This window comes from Aphelocoma coerulescens, assembly GCF_041296385.1.
Source record: "Aphelocoma coerulescens isolate FSJ_1873_10779 chromosome Z unlocalized genomic scaffold, UR_Acoe_1.0 ChrZ, whole genome shotgun sequence".
NCBI classification, from domain to species: Eukaryota; Metazoa; Chordata; class Aves; order Passeriformes; family Corvidae; genus Aphelocoma; species Aphelocoma coerulescens.
In genome coordinates, this window is record NW_027184085.1 from 19,604,220 (window position 1) to 19,622,433 (window position 18,214).

Genomic DNA, 18,214 nt, shown 5'->3' on the forward strand with positions numbered 1-18,214 from the left:
GTGTGCCCCCAGTATCCCATCCCTGCCTTTTGCCCTTTGGTGGGCAATTATGGCTCAGTCACAATGTGTAAGTTTGTTCTAAGTTAATCACATTTTGACAAGAGCATGATATAAAAGCTGCTTGCTGTTCTGTCTGCTTTTTTTTGCCTAGCATGTTTGCCTGTCTAGCAATGTGGTGTGAAAATGATTGGAAATCTTGATCCAACCAAAACCTGCGTTTTTCCCAGTCCTTCCATCTTCGGGTATTTAAGGGATACAGGGAGAAGCAGAGGGTTACATTATTTATTTTGGTGACCATAGCTCTTTGTTTTAGCTTAACTTATTTGTAGTTGCGTTGAATTGCAAATTTGAGTTTTGTGCAGTAGGGATTGATTCAAAATAGGTTTTTGAAAACTTTTTATTTTTTTTTCTGCTTCTTTTCAAAATAGAAATTAATTGTACAAGTAAGACTAGTGACTTTCTATAATAAAACAAACTGTTCAGAGGAATTTTTTGAAAGTAGAAGCAATAGACAGCTTTCTGTTCTAATGATAGATGTGCAATTGACTTTGCAAAATCCCAGCCATAATGAAGCATTGTTACCTTTTTTGCATCTCTGCCATTTGTATTTGCTACACATTTATTAGATGTTTTCCAGTTAATTTTTTGCTATCCAAATCATACAGAATATACCACTTACTTAAATATTTTACAGTATTTATAAACTTTATCTAAAAGTTGACCCATCTTCAGGGAGATTATTAGTTTTTAGTTCAGTTTTGCTATTTGGCTTGTGACAGCCTCATCCAATATTGTGTGAGGACTGTTGTTTGCATGGGATCAAAAAGCAACTGTGCAAATTCATCGAAGACTAAATCTTGAGGGCTGTTAAATTCCCTGCCTCTTAATAGAAAATCCTCAAACCAGAGTTGTCTGGATGATCGGCTAGAATTGCTTGGAAATGTCCTGACCTGGGTATCTGCTGTGGTTTTGACAGAGAAAGAACATTGGGTTAAATTAATTTTTGTTCTGACCCACTAAGCTTAGTTTGATTTTTCTTGAGGTTTTTTTGGAGCAACAGTAGCTGCTCCAGTTTTTACATGCAAATACAAACCTTTTCAAGAACGAGAAACATTAATTAAAAGAAAGAGAATATTTCACTTTGATTTTTGTTGTTATTTGTTGTTGTCTTTAGAACTGCTGGTTAATCATTTTGAAATAAGAAACTGCAAAAAAAGTCACCTATTTTTTGTGCTTGCATTCTACTAACTTAAATGTCTTCTAATGAGGACTGTTCTAGATGAAGTATATAAGTTTTCAGTAGAAGCAAAAGCCTTCAGGTTTTTCCTCCCCCTTCTTAAGCATGTTATCCCAGAGGTGCTACCACTATTGTTGATGGGTTCAGCCTTGGCCAGTGGCAGGTGTGTCTTGGAGCCATCTGGCACTGCCTCTGTCAGACATGGGGAAAGCTTCTTGGCAGCTGTTCACAGAAGACATCCCTGTAGCACCGCCCCCCTCCCTTCTGCTACCAAAACCTCTGCACAAGTGCTTAAAGCAGAAAGATTAAAAGATTCTTCACATGGCAAGTGTAAAGCAGAGATGGAGTCACCTGTTCAATTTTTCTGTAAAGAGAGATGTGATTTTGTGTTTCATGGGTTTGTAAGTAGCCTGTCTTTAGGACCTTCAAATTTTAGTCAGCTTTTGTTGAGGATGATTGGAGATTTGGAGATGAAGAATTTTTTTTTAGGGGTGTTTAATTTTTTTGAATTGTGCATTGCTATTACTGGTAGAAAAGGTCTTCAGTATTTTGGTTAGTTTTGTTGTTAAGGTGATTTTTTTAAAAATCAAAATTTTAAACCTGTATCAGAATAAATCTCGTTTCTCCCACTTCCTTACCATTACTGTAAAAATTTTAATCTTGATCTTCTTCCTGAGGAGAGAGAAATAAACCTTTTTTTCCCATTAAATACAAGCAAGTCATAGAGTCATTAAGGTTGGAAAAGACCTCCAAGATGGAGTTCAGCCTTTGACCTATCACCATCTTGTCATCTACACCACAGCACTAAGTTCCACATCCAGTCATTTCCAGGGATGACAACTCCACGACTTCCCTGGGCAGCTCATTCCAATGCTTAACAATCCTTTCCGTGAAGAAATTGTTGATGCGCCACCTGAACCTCCTCCTCTTTCCTCTTTGAAGAGAAGCTGTTTTTTGTTGTTTATTTAGAAAACTTGAGTATATGAATATTTAACTGTGTATGCGTTGCTAAAAGTTAACATAGGCTTTAAACAGTCTTTTTTATAAGCAGAAGACAGACTTCATAGTTTCTTTTATATATGTATCTTTTTCTTCTTGTGCCATTGTTTCTGTGGTCATTATAAATGTAATCTCTGTCATCTGGAGAGCAGTGTTTTGTTTTGTCTTCTTAGAGTACAAGAGTGTATAAGGGTGTATATACATTGGAAATTTGGCAGTACACATTCATAGTTCAGTGGTTAGTATTTGGGTGCTAAATAAGAAGGAAACCAAATACGTTGAGAAAAATTCTGTTTCATATAGGATTAATTGTGAGACTTAATTTTCTTTTTTAATTGATATAAGCTGTTTCAATGAATTTGAATTATAGAATTTAATTATCTAAATGTGTAATTTTCTCTCTTGAGGGAAAAATAAAATGCAAAACTGTTAATAATCTGCATCTTTGCCTTTCAGACACCCCCATGGTTTACTCTGCTTACAGCTGAATAATCATCTCTAGTTGCAGTTTTGCTCTTAGTTGCTCTGCTTCACAAGAGAGGTAACTGTTTTACAATCAAAATACTTCCTGCAGTTCTGCAAATCTGGTAAATATGCTTGTAATGATAGATTTAATGCTTGCTCCTTTTGCTGAGAGATTTCTGAAAGCAAATAGTTCTATCCCTGTACTTCAACACTGCCTGTGAGTGGGTGTCATGCTATCTTTACAGTGTGTAGTCTAATGAAAAATGAGCGTAGGGTGTTCAAATAATATGAATGGAAAATACCTGTCTGTATTTGCTGGTTTTTTCTCCTTAAGTTTTTTCTCCTTTTTAAATGTTTTCAGATTTTCATGGATCTCAACAGTGCTAGCACTGTTGTTTTGCAAGTCTTGACTCAAGCTACTAGCCAAGATACTGCAGTGTTGAAGCCAGCTGAGGAACAACTGAAGCAGTGGGAAACACAGCCAGGTTTTTATTCAGTCTTGTTGGTAAGATACAGTGGAAACGTGCTTCTAAGTAAACTTTGAATAATTTTGAGTACTGCTCTCTAGAACACAGTTGAACCATGACCTCTGGTTGAGGGAAGCCCCGAGTTTTCATGATCCAGCCACTAGCATCCTTATGCTGAAGGATATGCTAGGTAGGATACGACAGTGGTAGGCATTGTCATCACTATGTCTCAAAGCAAGCTCTTTTCCCAGCCATTCAGAAGGTGGAAATCCAGCCTCTAGCAGTATGAGTGGGCAGTGGTGCTAAATCTTTTATTGGCCTCTTGTGAGTTGTATATGGTAGAAGGCCAAGACGGCCCTTGTAAAAGGAATTACCTTTACTGCCTCAGGAGGCAGGGACCCTTCTATATACCAAGGCAGCAATCACCTTTTCTTTTTTGTGGAGGTGATGCTTTATGAACATTTTAATAGAAGTTCCCTCATGCTTTCCATTGTGCTGTTTTATACCTCTCTGGGGTTGCTTTCCTTTTTGTTACGGGAGAGAAACTCTCAGGCAAATTAGCTGACCTGGCTGTGGTAGTAAGATCCTGGAATGGGGAAGGTGAGTACTTCCAAAAGTATTCTAACTGTTGATGAAATGGATGCATTGATATGGTCAGAGTGATGACAACACAGTCAAAAAGGAAACCACTGTTTCAGTAAAGACACTTAAAGTTGACAGTATTGTTATTCTCAATATCTATGCATATGTTTATAATAGTCTTAAAAACACAAATAAAATGCTTTTTTGCTTTTTCTAGAAATGTCTGCCCTCAGTGCATAGATTGAATGATTCGTAGAGTGACATGTTCCGTTCTCTGTAGATCCTCTCTTTCATTTGTTTGGAAAGTTGAAGGCAAGCCAGATGATGTAGGGAAAGGAGTAGAAGAAGATAAAACTTTTGAGCTGTCAAATTGCCTTTTACCCACTGCCTTTGCCATAGTGTTGCTGTGGTGGTAAATGATCTTGATAGAAAACAGCAGAAATTGCCACTGGTGACATTTCTTTTTCTCTGGATATTTGCTGTGAGAGCTGACACCTTAAGGTGTAGACAAGTTGAACACTCACAGGTGTAACTGGAATTTATATGAGTGAATTTTAAATATGAGGGCTAAAAATGCAGAGGTTTAAATGCTTATCAAAGAGGATCAGATGCTGGTATTTCCTTTTATGTGGTTAAGTGGATTTGTTGGGGCCACCTCAGCCTTTCTTTAAATGTGAAATATCAACATAGTCTTCCAAACAAAAAAGAAGTAAAGTGTCTCCTTCTTTGTTTAATGTGATCATGACAGGTGGGCTGTCTGGGAGAGAAAATAGTTGGCACCTTCTTGGTGGACAAGAAAAGGGTGCAGGGAAACAGGTAATTGTAAATGGCGAGTGGGTAAGACAGCTGATATCTGTGGGATGTGGCAAGTAATATAATTACTTACTGTGATATACACTTGCTTCTGGGACACTCAGAGTAGAGAAAATGACAAAGAAACGTAAGACATGCATCTTTGATCCTACCATTTTTAGTACCTAGTGGAATTGCTATCATTACTTTCTTTGTTTCTCTTTTGAAGGTATTATGTTTCTCTCTTTCGATTCAGAGATAAATTGGGTGGTTTTGAAAAAAACCTCTGTACAAGTTGTATCAGTTTGTACATTGGCTTAATTCCTGCTACTTCTGTGACAGCATTACTGTGTTATATTAAATACTTCAAATTTTAGGAAGTTCATATGAAGATGCTGAATATGCAAATAAGTTCTACTTGTTTTTATGTAGGTACTTTGGTCTTCTTTTTCCCATTTTTTATCTAGGGCCTGTCTAGTTTTAAGGGTTTTTTTATCTGTGGCAGCTTTTCTTCTGATAAATATTTTAGCAAGGAGAGGAATAGTTGTTTGTAAGATCAGTGGAAGTTTCAGTATGAGTAGTTTGGGTTTTCTATGTTTCATTTATTTTGAAATGTTTTTTTGTCATGCGGAAGTGATGTTTGAGGTTACCTCTTTGTATTTTGATATGCTTAAGTTGCATTGGGGAAAGGTCAAGTCTTCTAGAGATTCAGTCTGTCTTCCTAAATAAGCTTTGGGGAAGAAGGGCATATTACATAGGGATCATTTTCATGTTGTGTTGTATTTATTGGTGGGCTACCATCTTTCTGATATTTTTCTACAGTTTGCTAGTTTTGGAAGTCGATATCGTTGTTGGCATGTAAGTCTGTTTGCTTTCTAGTGATTGGAGTGTGTTAGGGTTTTTTTCAGGTTGGCTGTTACCTCTAGAAAGCTGTTACTATTAATAGAAATAGATTTTGAGAGAAAGTTACATTTTGAATTCATAGTGAAAATAAGATCCCAGGTTTCTACAGTGCTGTGTTATTTGAAAGGTTTGTTTATAAGTCTGCGGGCATGGTGCTCAAAGGTAACAGATGCTTTTGACCAGAATCCCTGCATTTTTCACGTCCCTTCATACTGGACTTCTAAAAGCAATGAGTACAAGTGGTGTACTCTTTCTGCAGTGTACTGTATAGTAAGAACACTGAGCTCACACATACTTGCTCCCTAAAGGAGGGAGTAATAATGTCTTACCCTCTTGAGAAGGATCCATCTGATGCAGTAGAAAACAGGAGAGCTGCTGTTCAGAGTAGTACCCATGTTGAGATTCAACAACCTACCTTTAATTTAGCTTTTCTTGGTTGGTTAATTTTATGACATTACTGTACAAAATAACTCCTCTGTGTTTGTGTGTATATACAGATACATAAAAGCATATGTAGATGCATATGTATGTATGTATCTATAGATACATAGCTTTTTATTGGTAGAAACTGATTTCCTAGAATACGCATAGTCAAATTGGAGAATTGCAGTCCTACCAGGTTACTGTTTTACACAGTATTGATAGACAGGATGGTTCTTGGCATATGGGAAGGTAATGAAGAAATAACCTGAACACTGGATTCTGACTAGAATAAGGAATTATCCTGTATTCTGCAGTGCCACAGACTTCTGAGACCCATGTCATTAAAGCGTGTAATAACTGTCTGGTTCTGATAATTATTACCCTTATATTTCCTTCTCTGTCAGACAAGATTAGCAGTACATTTGCCATATAAGTTGGATTTTTTTTAATAAATCAAAATTTGGGCTAGTGATAAACCTTTTTTTAATCTCTAAACACATCTCAGTGTTTCATTTGTCTGTCAAATGACGATTAAGACATTTTATGTACACCCATAGCACAGAGGTGTGTGTATTTCTACATATACCAGGTCATGTGTTGATACAATTCTGTCTTGCTTGTGATGTCTTAAGCAGTTTTTGACTTAATCTTTTCTTTCCTCTTTTTTTTTTTTTTTTTTTTTTTTTTTGTAAACAGAATATTTTTACAAATCATAGCCTGGATGTGAATGTAAGGTGGTTAGCTGTGCTGTACTTTAAAAATGGAATTGATCGCTACTGGAGACGGGTTGCACCACAGTAAGTTTTGGGTTCTTTCATTTAACTGTCTTAAAGTTGGCTTTGTTATGGCTGCCAGACTGGAAAAACACCAGATCCTTAGTTCTTAGAAGTTACTTTAGAATTTATGGTGAAAGTGACAGCATCCTTCAACTTCAGGACTCACTGATAAAACATTTTGTCTTTATATTGCTTCTTACGACTCTGTTCATGATTTACTTTTGAAAACAGAGTTAGAAGGCTGTTTCCTAGATAAAAGGTTTTGAAGTGATGCAATAAGTGTTCCAACACTAACACCTGGATTTACTGACAGTGATGGATGTTAAAGATAGTCAATCTCTTAGAGAGTGAGTGAGATATTCCATTTTGTTTAAGCTGCTTTGTTTTGAATGTGTACTTGGGAAAGAGGCAGTAGTTACTGTACTAACAAGTTCTGGTCTTCATTTTTTTGTTGTTCTGATAATGCAGGAGAAAAAGTTCTCCAAAGAAGATGAGAAATATAAGCAGTTTTCATGAGCACCATGTAATTACTTAAAAATTACAAAAAGTGCCATTTTAATATGTAACACCTAGAATTACATCTCAGTCTTTTGTGTGAAGGACTTTTTTTTTTTCCTTTAAAAACAGGTGTGCTTTCATGAAGAGTTTCAATTCCAGAACTCATAAAAGCTTGCAAGTGTTCAGTGTCTCTGAATTGTTCAGGCTTTCTTAAATGCTAGTGAGATAGGTGGGACTGCCACTGTCAGATTATGGATATTAGATGGAATTCTAGGTACAGTTTTTCTGGATCGCTGTTCTGGTTTGGCCAAATTTAGAAATATATACTCTGAGAGAAGGCACAACCACCCCTCCCCCACCAGGTTCAGGGAAAAAATAAATTTTCCTTGAAGGAAAGTGAAGGAGATAAAACTATTTATTTAACAAACACACAGGGAAAGGATAATGATGCTAAATAATAAAATGTTTCGCTGTGGAGGAAAAAACCTGGGAAAGTGTCAGAGTCCTCCCTTTGGTCTCCTCGGAGCTGGGGCTTGGCCCAGGGCCAGGCCCTCTGTGCCCGATGGAAAGTCCTCCTGATGTGCTCTGATGTTAAAGCAGTCAAGCAGTCCAGTAGAAAAGGGAAAAAAATCCAAAATTCCAGGGAAGGAAAAATTCAACTCTCAGTCTCTCTCTGGAGAAAAAGCAGCTGAACCACTGGCCAAAAAACTGTCCTGGGAGCAGCAAGCTTCCTCCCTCCCCTGCCACAGTTAGGAAAAACCAATTGCTATCTCTGTGTGACCTTGAACAAGCTGCAAACTGCTTTGAGAAAGTTTTGCTCATTTTTTTCCTTCTCCCTTTCAGGCTCAGTTTAGAGGCACAGAAAGGCACAAAAATTAATTTCTAGGCATAGGCATCGATATGGGATACACATCATAACGTCACCCCAAGACAATCACAAATCTAAGTTAGTGGTATGGTATAAAGTATGATTTTCATTGTTTGAGATAGTTCAATGTATTTTGCCTTACATTGTAAGCTTTTTCAAAGATTACCAAAAGAGGGAAAAACTACAAAATTCTGTATCCACAGCATATTTAAATAGTACTCCTTCATTATTGCATAGAACACTACAGTATTTGTATGTGTAAATTAGTATATAATGGCAAAACATTGGCAAGCATTTGGATTCTTTTTTTATATGAAAGGAAAATACCAGTTTTTTTCATGAAAGATAACATGTATCTTTGACATTTCTGGTTAACAGGATTCTGCTTACAATACTGGTACTTAGCAAGAACTGTTGGAAGAAGTTAAATATTGTTTCAATTTGTTAATATTTTTAGACACTAGTAGCATTTCTGGTGAAAAAAGCCGGGTTTATTTCTTGCAGAACTAAAGACTAAAATGTTACTGTTTGAGGTAAAAATTAAATATCAATCTTGTAATGTAGTTTTCCTGTAGTTTTAAAGGAAATGTAATTTAAAATTAAGTTTCTCTTGGCTATTAAAGATTCCATGGGTTAAATCTATATTAAATTTCCAGTGCAACGCTATTTTTCCCCATTTTTAATTTTTCTGCCACTAATTTAATGCAGTTAAAGTATAAAATAAATTTTAAAAATTGTTGGCTGCTGTTAAGGATTCCATGGAGTAAATGCCTAGTAAATTTTTAGCCTGTGTTCAACTGTTCCCCCGTTTCTGTTTTTCTTTCTAAATTTCTTAGATGTGACATTTTGTCAGCACTTACCCCAATCATGTTTCTCTTAGAATATGTTGAGACCATTTTGAGAAATTTTGATTTGAACTGTGAATTCTCGATTGTTTTGTGAACCAATCATACTTTGAATGTCATGATTTTTGAAGGCTTCATTGTAGAGGCTGCATTTTTGTTGTCCTTGCAAAATTCTTGTCTTTTATCTTGTGTCCCATTTCAGCAGCTGTCCCCTCTCCATCCATAGGAGTACATCAAAGCATGTTTTGATCTACAGATCAGACTTAAAACAGCATTTTTCAGTGAGAGTGATTTTGAAGATGAGCCTGTGAACTTTCTCCCTCCTGCTTTTTCAGGCAGCTTTTCATGTAGCTGTGGAGAAGAGCCTAGAGTTGTCATAGCCTCTTTTCAGGCACAATTTGGCCTCTTTCTGAAATTTGTTTTCAGCCTCCTGAGGTGGTTTCACAGGATGATTTTGTATGTGTTTTTATTTTCTTCAAAAATTATTTGTCTTGAATTCAAGAGTTGAACATGTTTTTGATTTTACAGACAATTACTTTTGTATCCTGTCTCTTGTGGACTTTGTTCTCTTATTTGAGTACCATGTTAGCAACTTTAACAATACTTTTGAATACATGTTTTTGCTTGAGTGATAACTCCTCATAAGCCAGAAATCCAAATACGAAATATCAGACTTTTTAAAAAAAAGGTCCAAAATTATTTTTTAAGTATTTGGATATATATTTCTCTATACCGCAAACACAGAGAAAGATCAAAGTAATGTTAAATTGCAAATTGTGAAAGACTACAGCAAAGTAGATAGTACTTAGAAGTTTATGTCTAGATGAAGTTGTTTTAATTATTGGGCACATATAATTAATTCAATGCTGAAGGGAAATAACTTGCTGAGTGAGACACAGTCTTCCTAACTTCTCGCCTGCCTATAACTTTTAAATACGGGATTGTGGAATTGGCTTTCTTGCAGTGCTTTAAGGGAGGCTGAGGACAGTGGTGCCGGTCTGTCTCCTTCGGGGGCTGAGGGCATCCCTGTTCCCCGGCAGATGTCACTGTCGTGTTATTTAAACGGTGAATTCCTCCACCCGCGGTCCGGCAAACCCTTAGGGACCCTGTCACAGTGCTGTGTGACACTTGCATCGGCATAGATTTTACATTTTTTGTTTGCCATTACTGTTTTCCAGTTTTGCTCATCACGAGCTTATGTATTTGAGGCGTTCATCCTCATGAATCTATATCTTTTCTTTGTCTGCAATAGCAAAAGCTCAATTACAGCGTTTTTATTTACAGTAAGTGATGAACTAAATTCTTGCTCATCACAGACTGTGCATATAAGTTTAATATGAAAAAGTAATTAAGGCCAGGGGTGTCTTGTGAGCCCATAAACAAAGTAAACGAAGTAATATAGTTAAATAGGATATTTTTTTCTTTACAAACCAAGTTTTAGGTGCTTTCTATTATCTCTGAAAGTGAAGTATTATACAATCTACATTTAATTGAGAATAATTTTTTAAATTGTATTAACAAGAACTTTTAAGTTTTAGAAACCACTTAGAGTATGCCTGTATGTGTGGAAATTATATACTCCATTTTCATATTAAAAAAAACCCTACAAAAATTTATTCTCCTGAAATGTCATCTCCTGGCTTTAGATTAATAAATTAAATAGTTACCTGCAGAGAAACTTTTCCTGTTGCAGATATATTTGTAAATTTTAACCAAAATGTTTTTAGGCATAATTTAATTTTATGCAGGAAAAAAACCGTAAAGCCTAAGTCTTGATTTTAAAAACCAAAAAATAAAATCATGGCTTCTGAATGCTGTAATTACCGTTGAAAATAAGACTTAGCGTACAGTTCTGAGTCGCCAGTGAAACAATGAATTGCCACCCTTTTGTACCAGGAAATAGTGAGTACTTGTGTTTTGTGCAGGTGTGAAGGGAAAGTGAAAACTAGAATAGTTTTGCAAATTTTATGGCAAATCCTGCCTCTATTTTTTTATTTTGTGATTAGTATTTGTCTAGATGAGTGCAAAACCTATGCTTTAGGGAGATTTAGACATAATTTTAAACCTCAGTATATAAAACTAGCTGGTTAATATCAGTGCCTGAGGTCAGGCAAGAGGAAGTGGTTGTGTTGGTGTGTTTAATCCTAATTTCCAGGCACTAGTCTGCATTGAGATGTGATGTCTGCATGTATGCTTCTAAGTCATTGCAATGTTAGGTGAAACTGTTGCATCTGAACAACCTTGGATGATAGCTTAAAGGATTTTTATGAAGAAGAAACAGCTTTCTAGGTGCTATCAGTAAATGAAAAAGTTGGGGTTTTTTGTTTGGTTTGGTTTTGGTTTTTTTTTCCCCTGATAGTGTACTCTGTAAATACCAACAAAGTGTTTTTCAAAGCAGTGTGTTACGTTTCCTGCCCAAAAATTAAAAGAAAATTGCATGAATCATTTAAAGTCTGAAGTAATACAGGAGCGATATCATACTGCAACTTGCAGTCTTAAACTGATAGAGGTCACTTAAAACAAAGTTAAGATACCACAATGCTGCACTTGAATGAAAATTAACCTTTATGGCTTAGAATTTGCCCTGCTCGCTATTTTCCCCTGCATTTTATGGAGACTGTATCCATGTACTTTTCACACAAAGTTGTAATTTTCAAAGGATATGTACTTTTAAGTGTAACTATATGATTTGCTTGTAGAAAAAGATTCGTAATAAAAAAGACTTACTGCTTTTACAAAACAAGCTGTCATCTGATATGGTGATAGCCTTATTCTGGACATTTTTTGGCCATTGTCCATTAGTATACATGGGCAAATTCACGTTCAAATCATCAATTCTGACAGTTATAACTGTGTAGTAATTGTGTAAGAGCAATCAGTTTGTAATTTGTACAGTTTTAAGTTTTTTCACTATTTATCTGCGTATCTGACTCAATGAACTCTCTTCTGTGATTTATCTTTACAAAGGTCACCCCAGGTCTCAAAACCTGAGATTAAAATGCCTTAGAAGTATTTCTTTCGCTGTTCCCTCTCTTTTTACAGATACTTGAGGTTATGGAAGAGCAAAGGATGTTATTTTGTTAATTTTGATAGTGTTTTTGATAGTTACATATGAATTGATAGTAGTTTTTTAATTGAAAGTAAGTAATATTTTAATAAATATATCCTGACAGTGCTCTTTCTGAAGAAGAAAAAACTTCATTGCGTGCTGGACTTATCACCAACTTTAATGAGCCAGTGAATCAGGTCAGTGGTTGATTGTTTTTCACTCTCCCAAGAGCTGCTTGTATTGACAGAGAGATTGATTTCTTTCTTTACAACATATTTAACAATAATAATAAAGTTGCAGTTTACATATTGCTTTCCAGACAGATCTTAAAGTGAGATCTTTTACCATAGATCATAATTCATTGAATTATAGAATCACTTTGGTTGGAAACAACATATTTTGTCTCTGTGGTTTCTTTCTTTTGGTGTTGCAGTGGCAGTTTGTTGTCCCTTGCTGTTTATGCAACCATTTGGTGAAATGGTTCAGGGAATCGATGTAGTGCAAAAATAACATTCCCCTGAGTGATTTTTGGTTTTTTCAGCTGAGTGTGTTCTCTGACCTGACTCCCACTGTGGCCATACAAGGAAGTGTGATGGTGGCGTAGCAGGAGTGAGCTGTTGAGGTTGCTGCTGCATAAACCCACCTAAGCAGTATTGCTGTTGCATCTCTGGTTACAGCATTAGTGAATTTAAATAAGCTTAATAAAGCTTCAGTGTAATAGTGTCCTTTCTTACATAAAGTGACTAATTGTAAGCCATGATTTTGATTAGAATAAGAATTTATTATTACATTGAGTATAGAACTAAGGTTAGGGGCACAGAATATGCCCATACTGGATAAATCAGTCTTACTTCTGCTAACTTCTTCACGTTATAAGATTCTTCAAGGAAGTATTTGCTAATATTTTGAGCTAGATCTTAAATAACTTTGTCAAGAAAATACAGAAATGATTGGCATAAGATAAAGATTTAAAAGAAAAGGTTTTGGAAATAAACTTCTGTTCTGCAGACAGTTCAGTTTTAACTTTTTAGGATTTCTTGACAGGATTAATGTAACTTCTAGTATTAGAGCAATTTATCAAAATTAGAGTAATTTTGTCTCTGTAGAAGCCTACTGTGAAATGACAGTTTTGACTAGAATTAAAAGTTTTCATAGCAAATGCAATTTTTAAAAAAGCAGATACGTATAAAGTGTTTTAAAATTTGTTCTGCACATATAGTTTCAATGTAAACAATACCACCAAATATTATTCACTTCTTTATTTTAACCAAGAAGAGCTATGAAGTAGGTCAAGCTGAACCATAAAGCATGTGTACTTTATGCTTCTACTAGGTAAATATTTAATTTTGAAGAGTTTGTATGTTTTTTGCATGTATAAGTAGGTAAATCAGTTATAAAATCGTAATATTAACTGCATTGTTTGTAAAACAATTTGAACTGTTTATTAATAGTTTTTCCATACCTTCATTACTATTTCATCAGTTTGCCTGCTAAGATAATAGCATAGCATGTTTTATAGCTAAAAATGCCGCTGCTGATGAACAGCTTGGCAGTTATCAGACCATAGTTGCAGTTGAGATTGGAACCTTTCTAACTGACATTTTAAAGACCAGTGGCTTCATGCTTTGATCTGTGTGTCCTTATGATATTTTTTGGGATGTCATTTTTTTAGGATGCAGAGAATTTTGTTGGGTTTTATGGCAGCAGTCTAAATAATTGCCTGAATAATTATGTGCAATATTGAAATATGTTAACAGAGTCCAGCTCCCTTTTTCTTCTTGTTCCCCAATCTATGTTGTAGGTATCCTGAGGTGTCCTTTCAGAGGAACCTTTCATTTAGTTCCCAGACTGCTTGATACGTCTGAGTTTTGATATCCTGTGCTCCTGATAACTGCACTTTTCCAGTCATAGATAGTTCATAACACAGTTGCTATCAGCTTGTGCTTTTTGCATCACTGAAGGCAGAAAAATTATGACTCTTGTATAGAAAGAAAAACAACACAAAAAAGTGAGAAATAGGCATAGTATGGAGATGTGATGATACAACTTGACTTCCAGGGGAGGTGAAGATGAAAAAGAGAATATACCATCTGCTGAGAGCATATTTCCATGCCCTCTGAAAATATTTACCATATGGAGGGAACAGTGGAACAAAATACTTCTTCAAATATATGACAGCAATTTTTTTTTTCTCTCAATTAAAAAGCCAGTCCTCAAGATAAAAGTACTTTTGGCCTTCGTGGGAGGTTGCTTCTTGCTATATGATCATAGGAAGGGGAATTTATTTGCTCCCCCTGCCAATTTGACATAATTTGATCTGGTAATAAGTAAGACTCCCAGTTTGTCCTTGAGAATATTGATGTCATTTTCCTGAAGCAATTCTTCTCCCTAAGGAGCATGGTAGGAATAAATAGTACGGAAAACTTGGTGGGGTTGTCAGACTTCAGATGAAACATCTCAGGAAACAGTAAAGAAGGAGAAGGGCATAGCTATCCCTCTTGGGCCTGTAAATTACTTGGATTCCTTCTGGGGGCCTAAGAACTTGACTTCTTCCCCAGGCTGGAAGTGTGCTTGTTACTAGTGTGTTGATGGAGAGAGTATCTGCTTCACTAATCCAGTCAAGGACCTTTTCAATTAGGATGGGGTAAGAACAGGGAAAACAAGAATGTGAAATTTTTGGATATTTAAGGTGGGGTTTTGAGGGACCATACAAAATATATTAAGGAATGTTTAGGGGTAGGGAGTTGCACAGCAGTCGAGTGTGGAATAGACAGAAAGAGGGCATAAGAAAGGCCAGTCTTATGTAAACCATGAGTGGTCTGTACCTGTGTCTGAACAAACCCTGCACCTGATGACCACTGCCTGTCCTGTGTTCTGATTGCATTCCTCACCCATCTTGCTGTGTAATCTCACTCTGTTCATCCTGCATGTGTGCTGCAAGGATCAGGTTCCACCTGCTGGCAAGACTGGTGCGAGTGGGATTTGGGCCCAACGACCAAATTCAGAATGGTACGAGTGGTGCAGGTGTCCTTGGCCTGTGGTGTGAAGATCTGGAGCAAGAAAGAGTCTGTACCGGTTTGGCCAAATTTAGAAATATATACTCTGAGAGAAGGTACAACCACCCCTCCCCACCAGGTTCAGGAAAAAAAAAAAAAATTTTCCTTGAAGGAAGGTGAAGAAGATAAAACTATTTATTTAACAAACACATGGGAAAGGAAAATGAGGTTAAATGGTAAAATCTTTCGCTGTGGAGGAAAAACCTGGGAAAGTGTTAGAGTCCTCCCTGTGGTCTCCTCAGAGCTGGGACTTGGGCCATGGCCGGGCCCTCTGTGCCCAGTTGAAAGTCCTCCCGATGTGCTCTGAGGTTGAAAGCAGTCCAGTAGAAAAGGGAGAAAATCCGGAATTCCAGAGAAGGAAAAGCAAAGTCCAACTCTCAGTCTCTCTCCGGAGAACCAGAAACTGAAACAACTGGCCAAAAGCTGACTGGAACACAGCAAGCCGGGTGCTTCCTCGCTCCCCTGCCGCAGCTGGGGAAAAAAAACCTCCTATCTTTATGTGACCTTGAACAAGCTGCAAACTGCTTTGAGAAAGTTTTGCTCAGTTTTTCTTCTCCCTCTCAGGCTCAGTTAGAGGCATAGAAAGGCACAAAAATTAATTTCTGGGCATAGGCAGCGATATGGGATACACATCAAGGCAGAGTCTCAGTCCCATCTACTGGGATGGGGTTTAGACTGACACATACATGTGCCTGGGGCTGGGGATGGCTCTGTCTAAAAGTCAGGTAGAGTAGAATTAAAGGTAATATGTATTCAACAGTGTATGTTCATGGAAAGTGATAGAAAAGATCATTAAATAAAAAGTGGTTCCCAAATATTTGTGTCTTCTTTTATGTGACTTCTAGAATAAATACAGTTACTGGTCTTTATCTAAAATTTAAACCAGGTGTCAAGTTTAGTATTTTATGTAAATACTTGCTACAAACATTAAATACAATATTTTTTCTCCAAATTTATTTGCATTCAGCAAACGTAAAAATAGCTTGAGAAAAAGCACAGAAAAATCTAGCAATCCATCCTAGTCTTTTTTGATTCAGGTTTTATTTGGCTGTTGATCTCTTCATTATTCATTTCCTAAATGCCCTTCGACTTTGTGGTGTCTGTGTTTTTTTGCAGATAGCAACTCAGATCTCTGTACTGATTGCTAAAGTTGCCAGAGTGGACTGCCCAAGGCAGTGGCCAGAACTTATACCCACTCTTGTAGAATCCGTGAAGGTGCAGGATGATCTTCAACAACACAGAGCGCTACTTACGTTCTACCATGTTACAAAGACCCTGGCATCCAAACGGCTTGCTGCAGACAGGAAGCTTTTCTATGATGTAAGTGATGTAATGCAGTATTGTAGAGCATGCAAATCCTGTTTTGTACATGCTTGCTTCTTCCTAAGTTTAGCTGGCAGGGCATTAATGGCATGTTTGTGGACTTTAATGTTTGCCCTTGAAACAAAAGTTGTCTCATGTTGTGGGTATATGTATACTGTGGAATAACTGGAAGTCAGTTTCTGGGTGAGCTGCTTGAGATCTTTATTAATTTTGCATACAGCTTGAATGTTGTTAATTTGTGTAAAGAAGCAGAGCTTCGTCTACGGAACAATATTTGCTTATCAGCCTTATGACATACATGATCTTACTTTTCTAGGAATTTTTGGAGGTTTTTTGGAAGTGTGTTCTGGATTCATAATTCAGTATAGTCTTTTAAGAAATACTGGGATTTAGACTTCCATATTACCATACTTTGGATTTTTATCATCAGCAGGAATGTGTTTGAGGTTTTTGTAGGCCACTTCTTCAGGTTAATTAAAAGGCAAGATGTGAATGCAAATGCCAAATCTTGTGTCATTCAGTTTACATTCTCCACTGTAAAAATCCACTGATTAGAACACAGATTTAACTTCGGCTGTAGGCTATGCATGTCCAAACACATTTGGAGTTGGACAACAATGTAGCATAGTTAACTGAATTTAGTGAGTTAAACTTTTTTGCCAAACATGTTACCCTTCAATTTTTGAAATTTTAGTGAGCACAGAAAATGCAGACTGTTTACAGAGGTTTAGCTATTTATCTGTGTAATCAATAAGTAATAATAAATAAATTTTAACCATCAGGAGTCTGAGGTATTGAAGACTGACTTGTAAATAGAACCTTTACTAACTTTTACTCAAAGCAACTAAATAAACAGGTCACGTGCTTGTGACTCCACTGATGTAAGGTGTAGCAGACTAGCTGCAGATTTCTGTAATTATGAAGCTGTCAACTGCTACCGTAATTGAGTGAGAAAAACTTTATCTTATGGTTGTAATTCAGATATCTTTATCAGCTAAGCACTGTCTGTGAACTGTAGTGTGAATTAAGTTTCAGATTTGTTCAGTTCTACCTGATTAGAAACTATTTGTCATTCTGTATTTTAAAAGAATTGAGGCAAAAAATCGGTGTTTGCAGCTATCAACAAAGTAAAGTTAGTTTTGGAGTATGCATTGTTCAGTACTATTGCACCTGTAACTGCTAAGTGTGTCCCAGAGTAAGTTGATTCAGACGTTAATTTAACTGTAAGATTGACAACTTGTCTTGTGGGAGAAGAGGTGATGAGGAAAGCTTATAATTTTTTGAAGCATCATACCATATTATACCAGCAGCTGTATTTACAGAAAATCAGGTAAGAAGGGAAATAGTTTTCTTTAAGGTAAGAGTCATAGACCCAAGTAGTCAGGGAAACCAGTGAGTCTATCGTAACATCTTCAAATTAAGGCAAGGTGTTTTTCTGGAAAACGTCTTTAGATTAGTACAACTCAGTACAAAAAGAAACAAATTAAACATTGTGGCCCATGATGCGTACAAGAAGCTGGATTAAATATTTTAATAGTCAAAACCAGCCTTTGAAATGTAGGGATTTATTATGCTATAGCAAAATTCAGGAAACAAAATATATTCTTCATCTTCCTTTTTGCAGCTTACATCAAGTATTTATAGCTTTGCGTGTTCCTTGTGGAATCATCATACAGATACATTCCTACAGCAAATTTGTGCAGGGGATGAAGCTGCAGCTGCAAATTCACTTGAAAGGACCTTGTTGTCGTTGAAAGGTAATACTATAGAATGATGTTAAGTGTAAGGAATCAAATAATTTTCTTCACATTGTAGAATGTGTAGAAATTCTTTGGTAAATAGTTCCCATTCTCTAACAAAGCCATGCCCATTGGGAGTAACTATATTCTTGGTTTATTTTACCTGTACTGTAAGGCAGAAGGAGGATTAAT

General features: G+C 36.4%; 1 protein-coding gene across 3 annotated transcripts in view; it reads left to right on the forward strand.

Moving 5' to 3' along the window:
- IPO11 (importin 11) overlaps nt 1–18,214 on the forward strand; it is an 83,195-nt gene that overhangs the window by 5,050 nt on the left and 59,931 nt on the right. For all 3 annotated transcript variants that reach the window (XM_069001977.1, XM_069001978.1, XM_069001976.1), the window contains 6 exons: nt 2,693–2,777; nt 3,063–3,206; nt 6,565–6,665; nt 12,029–12,101; nt 16,077–16,280; nt 17,908–18,040. In XM_069001977.1, coding sequence (XP_068858078.1) covers nt 3,069–3,206; nt 6,565–6,665; nt 12,029–12,101; nt 16,077–16,280; nt 17,908–18,040 — 649 coding nt within the window. In that variant the 5' untranslated portion in view covers nt 2,693–2,777; nt 3,063–3,068. The remainder of the gene's footprint in view (nt 1–2,692; nt 2,778–3,062; nt 3,207–6,564; nt 6,666–12,028; nt 12,102–16,076; nt 16,281–17,907; nt 18,041–18,214) is intronic.